This window comes from Drosophila yakuba, chromosome 4 (genome assembly GCF_016746365.2).
Source record: "Drosophila yakuba strain Tai18E2 chromosome 4, Prin_Dyak_Tai18E2_2.1, whole genome shotgun sequence".
NCBI lineage: Eukaryota > Metazoa > Arthropoda > Insecta > Diptera > Drosophilidae > Drosophila > Drosophila yakuba.
The window spans coordinates 59614-65702 of record NC_052531.2 but is presented as its reverse complement, the minus strand read 5'-3'; the positions used below and the strand labels follow the sequence as shown (position 1 = coordinate 65702).

The 6089-nt window shown below is 33.0% G+C and overlaps 1 protein-coding gene across 1 annotated transcript; it reads left to right on the top strand.

Moving 5' to 3' along the window:
- The first annotated feature begins 590 nt into the window (after positions 1–590).
- On the top strand, positions 591–1604 carry LOC6523694 (40S ribosomal protein S3a). Its single transcript, XM_002099536.3, has 2 exons — positions 591–973; positions 1062–1604. The coding sequence occupies exons 1-2, from the start codon at positions 633–635 to the stop codon at positions 1525–1527; spliced, it is 807 nt and encodes a 268-aa protein (XP_002099572.1). The 5' UTR covers positions 591–632; the 3' UTR covers positions 1528–1604.
- The last annotated feature ends 4485 nt before the right edge of the window (positions 1605–6089 follow it).

Below are 6089 nucleotides of genomic sequence, written 5' to 3'. Positions count from 1 at the left end.
CGATGGTCTTGGAAAAACGGAAACATCAAATCGATAACAATAAACATGACCAAAACGTAACTTGCTTCCGTTTTTATTACAAAAGATAAAAGTGGTAAGAATAAATATTTAAACATAAAGTTCTTTTAATGAATGCACTTATATTTTAGGAAAAATCCGATAGTTTTAAAATAATACAAACCCAGACTAGACTAAAAAGAAAACCATAAAACAAAAATAATAGCTGGCGTAAAAAGCCTAAGACGGCTACTGCTTTGTTTTTTTCTTTGTTATATAAAGATTTTGTTGTTATGGTAAACGATTTTTCTCGAAAATCATGGAAAGGGTTATTCCTTTTGATTTATACAAAACTACAATCGTATTAAGTTTTTTAAGATAATAAGAATTCCCAACTTTGCCCCCAATATCAATAGCTCCATTTTTAATTAAAAACATTGTGAACGTCTACACTGCGCCACGAAATTCGGAACGACGCAGCCTAATGAAATGTGGGAAACCGATATAACACAAACATATTCTATACTACGTCGTTTGAAATTTTAAAATGACTGCCGGCGTTTACCACTACTGGTTTCCTTCTTTTCACATACGTCGTCAACGTGATTCGACCTTTTCCGGTTTATTCGTTGAACATGGCAGTCGGCAAAAATAAAGGTCTCTCCAAGGGTGGCAAGAAGGGCGGTAAAAAGAAGGTGGTGGATCCTTTTTCGCGCAAGGATTGGTACGATGTTAAAGCACCGAATATGTTTCAAACCCGCCAAATCGGTAAAACACTTGTAAACCGTACCCAGGGTCAAAGAATAGCGTCGGATTATTTGAAGGGTCGCGTTTTTGAAGTGTCTTTAGCGGACTTGCAAAAGGATATTGATCCAGAACGTTCTTTTCGCAAGTTCCGTCTGATTGCAGAGGATGTTCAAGACCGAAATGTGCTTTGTAACTTTCATGGCATGGACTTGACTACGGACAAGTACAGGTTAGTAGGCGTTATGCACAAGTTTTCGACTTTATATATGTACATACATACAAATTTAACTGCTTATTAAAATTTCAATATTGGTTAGGTCAATGGTTAAAAAGTGGCAAACACTAATTGAAGCTATTGTTGAAGCAAAGACTGTAGATGGGTACCTCTTGCGAGTGTTTTGTATCGGATTTACTGCCAAGGATCAGCAGTCTCAGCGCAAAACATGTTATGCTCAACAATCGCAAGTTCGAAAGATTCGTGCTCGCATGACCGACATTATTACCAACGAAGTTAGTGGTGCCGATCTAAAGCAGCTAGTTAACAAACTTGCTCTGGACTCAATTGCGAAAGACATTGAAAAAAGCTGTCAGCGCATATATCCATTACATGATGTTTACATTCGTAAAGTCAAGGTATTGAAGAAACCGCGCTTCGACGTCTCAAAGCTTCTGGATCTACATGGCGATGGTGGTGGCAAATCCGTGGAAGCCGTTGTTTCCTCCGAGGGAGCCGTGATCGACCGCCCCGAAGGTTATGAGCCCCCAGTACAGGAAGCTGTTTAAATTGAATATGAAATGCATATTTTGCAATGTATTGCATTCAAACATAAAATACATTTCACTACAAATTGCATAAACTATTTGTTGACTTGTTATATTAGATTGTGGGCTTCTGTAAAATCTTCCGTCTTTTAGGCATACGTTTGTTCCAGCCGTCGTTCCAGAATGTGGTATGTAAATATTACATTTTGCGTTAAGCCTCTACTTACTTGTACATTATATAGGCTCTGTTCCGAAACGATCGAGATATATTCAAAGAAGCCGAAAATTTACAGGTATGTTCAAAATTTAATTTGTAAATTCCAACAAGAATAATATGTGCAATAAAACGAGTTTTTGAAAATTTGTTTACTATATTTTAACAATCTGTTAACTGTCTTATTTTAAATTTTTGTCGCCCTGATTCAACCTTTAAATTATTGAAAGAGTTTGCTGGTACATTGGTACCATTGTAGTACAATTGGTAAAAAGTTTAATCTAAAGAAAACATTTTTTTTTTTACTATAATTGTATTTTCGAAAACATTTAAGCAGACTATTACTACTTTATATTTTCTTTATAACATTTATCCTCGAAAGTATGTTTATGCTTAGGTTACAGTAGTAATCGACTATTCACACCTTCGTAACTAGTTGCACCCTTCTTAGTTTTTTCAAAGTAAAAATTTATGTTTTTTCGCAAATCTTATTTGCAAATAAAAGTAACTTTTTAAGACTTAGAAATGGATAAATCGGAAATAGTTGCATATATTATATTTGAGAAATTATTATGATGTTATTTTTCGTCTCTGTCATTTCATGATGAAAACTAAAGTGCTGAAATACCTTTTCTGAAATATGTTGCTTTAAATTAAATTCTTTCATTTTTATAACTATGTTTATGTGTTTGTCTTTGTAGGTTTGTCGGTAAAAAGTCTATGTATACTACATTTCAAACACCTTGGATACCATTCCCAACAACGAAGTCGACTACGATATATACACGAACTAATTAAAATAATCAGTGTGAATTATCCGAATGATTATAGGCAACTCAAAAAGTGAAATTGACTTACAAGGAAAGATGGTAAAAGTAAACCGGTATAAATTTTAAATATTTGATCAGATTTTCCACAAAAAATTAATAGAAAACAGCTGCTGATACTTGTCGAATTACTATGCTCGTTGGTGAGGTATGTAAGCTATCTTATTGTTTTCAAATTATCCAACGTAGGTTCAGGCTTTTGTATAGGTCTTAGAATATTATAGGAAGCGGTGATATTTAAAACAGTTTTTAGCAAGATTATTGTCATCATTGTGAACATGACATTTGGATAAGGGTCATAAGTTTTGAAGAATACATTTTTACCCAATAAAGTAATATATGTACCTTCTTTATTGGTATTAAGACTCAGCTGTCTAGCCACTTGTCCGATTCTTTGCTACCGTGTTCTATGATTTTCACAACACAAATGAAATTTACATGAGCGTAAAGTTCACATGTGACAGCCGGTATAAAATGGGATTTTAAGTTATTTTCGGCAGGACAAAAAATTTAACAAATCTGTCAAAACCGATGATTCTATTCCATAACTCCGTTAAGAATATTTTTGTTTTAATTTATTAAATTCCGGAATTTGAACAATTTTACTGTACCGCCGATTTATACTCAGACGTATCAACTATTAAAGTCGGCGGGATCCTTCGACGAAAACTTAAAAACTTCTCGATTCCACACAATTTTCCTTCCGTTTCTGCTGCTGTTACTTTTAAGTTGTATGATGGAAACTGGCATCTCATCGATCTCGTTGATTTCTCAATATCCGTGAGGGCTAGATAATGTATAAGTTTATATATGATGATTCATAAAAATAACTAAATGAGATTCGTTATGAAATATATTGATTAAAGTGTTTTCGAGTCTATATATGGAACCGCCACCAGATATTACAATCTCGAAAAGAGTATTTTTTTTTTTCAATGGATAGTGCTAGTACCTTTAAAAAAAAAACCCAAGAAAACTGTTCTACTTTTTAAATAATATATAACGATGGCACTCGATGGTACATAATATTGTTATTTTATTCACTTGTTTGTCTAGTACGGTATATTTTTCTAAAATAGTGGTAAAAAAAAGTATTTGCATGTTGAGATACCGCAGAAAATCATTAAATATAATTTTTCAATGTTTTGTTTTTCGGAAGTTTGCAGGGTAAGTAAAATAGATTACGAGTAAATTTCAAGGAAATCGAAATTAAAACCGAGCGGTATTTGTAAAACCTATTAAAATCGAGAAACAATTTTTTCTGGAGCCCATATAAAAAAATCTATAATAAATGATATTTCAATATTGTATTAGTTTATTTCATTCTTTCCAAAATGCTTTAAAGTCGGATTTCTGAAAGGAAATATACAAAACAAGAGAGAACGCTATAGTCGAGTTCCCCGACTATCTAATACCCGTTACTCAGCTAGTAGAAGTGCGAAGGAGAGTCTTCAACACCGACAGTTTTTGGCGGTTTCAAAAGTGTGGGCAGTGGCAGCTTCGGGTGGTTTGTGGGCGTGGCAACATGAATCGACAAACTTGCGCTGCGTCTATGTCCCTGGAGTTCATACGGACGGACAGACGGACATGGTCATATCGACTCGGCTATTGATCCTGATCAAGAATATATATACTTTATATGGTCGGAAACGCTTCCTTCTGCCTGTTACATACTTTTCAACGAATCTAGTATACCCTTTTACTCTACGAGTAACCGGTATAATAAATAAATATACAAAAAAATGTGTTCAATTCTATATGTGTACTTTTCGTTCACTATATGTTCTTGTTATTTAATAGCATTTTTTCATTCTATTGATAATTAAAAAATAAACGGAATAAGAAATTATAAATTGGTCCGGCTTTTACTAGATCATTTCGACTCCACCGGGTAACCTCATCAAACAAGTTTTGGGCTGAAGACTTAGATACAATAATAGTCAAATTCCTTAAAGATTCTGATTTACTTTAAAATGGGTATCAACACAGTGTGAACGTTTTATTTAATATCGATAGGAAACTCTGTTTAGTGTGGAAAGTTTTTAACAAAATGGGTAGTCGTCGATACACCTATCGATCGATCTTAAAGCGCTTCCGTAACCGATAACAAAATTTAATTTTTAAAATTACATTATCATGAAATATAAATAACAATTACAACTGAAAAAACTTTAAAAGTTACAATAAATTATTTTAGGAGACTCATTTCATAAAATTTGGAAAATTGTGCTATTATAAAATGTTGTTTTATTGAAAAGATTACAATTGTGAACGTTCTGCGAAAACTTAAAAATTTCTTAAGATATTGGGGCAAGCAGTTTTTTTTGCCAAAATTTTTGGTGTATATAGAAATTAGGCATTAGAGAGTAGACATCCTGCGTAATAATTATTGGCATACTGATCAAAATAGGAAAGAATTAATCAAATGAAAAAAAATCAAAACAAAAATAATAACAATAAAATAATAATTAGTTATGTTATACAAAATTTATTTCTGACCCCACCTCAGATTTGACAAACAAAATGTTGCAAAAATTGATAGATTTGGCAAGGGGTTGATAAGTACGTCGCCAAGAGCTATCGCGAAGGTTGAATCAAATTATAAACACATAAAATATAAATGAATTTATTAATTAATTTAAAGGGGGCCCAAAAGAGTTGTTTGTAAGTAATGCTATTTAATTTTATTACTTAAATGGTCAGACTGCAGTAAAAAGGCGACAGCTCTAGATTTTCTCAAGCCCTTAAATTTCTGCCTTCTCCTGGCTTCAAAACAAGCAATTGCAAATATAAAAATCATTTGATTTATTTGATTTTGACAAAAAAAAAAAATATAAAACGGGTGTTTAAGAATCAAGAAGCGATGAGAAACGAAACATTCTTATAGCAAACATTTTGCGAAAAACAGAGAACCTAAAAACGAAATCAAAAGATTTGGCCCAAGCCGAATTCGAAAAAAAAATTACGACTACCGGAGCAAGCTTGTATATAAACGTTATCTTTGGTCCCATTTTCATTTCTATGTTTTGAATGCATTTGCTTATTAGAAAATTACTGAAAAATCCCTGTGGGCCCCACTAAGCATCGAGAGTGTGCTGCCCCAGGAGGTTACCATTTAACCCGTAGAATTTAATTTTATACAAAAATCGGAAGATTAAAAAAAAAGGTATTTCAAAATGAATGCGTTTGCTCCATTTGTTAGCCTATTTTTCAATCTATTTACAACGTTTGTTTTACTGTTACTTAGCTAGTTGGACTGCGAGGGCAAAATTTCTATAAATGGTCGACCGAAATTGGCAAAAAAAAAAACAAGCAAACAAAAAATCAAAACATTTTGCATACTTAATCTCAGTTTGCCTCTAACTTATGCCCTTTTTAATCCGTCACTAAGGTAGAGTACAAGATCCATCATGTAATACAAGCCCATCGCTTTTGAAGAGGGAGCCCTTCCGACTTGGAGCAATAATATAAGTGATAAGAATATATCATACATAATAATGTGCAAAAACAGCTGCCAGCTGTAGTAAAAGCGATATCAATGT

Coding starts and splice junctions, on each gene's coding strand:
- LOC6523694 (XM_002099536.3), top strand. CDS start 633: ATGGCAGTCGGCAAAAATAAAGGTCTCTCCAAGGGTGGCAAGAAGGGC. Junction 974..1,061: donor TTGACTACGGACAAGTACAG/GTTAGTAGGCGT, acceptor AATATTGGTTAG/GTCAATGGTTAAAAAGTGGC.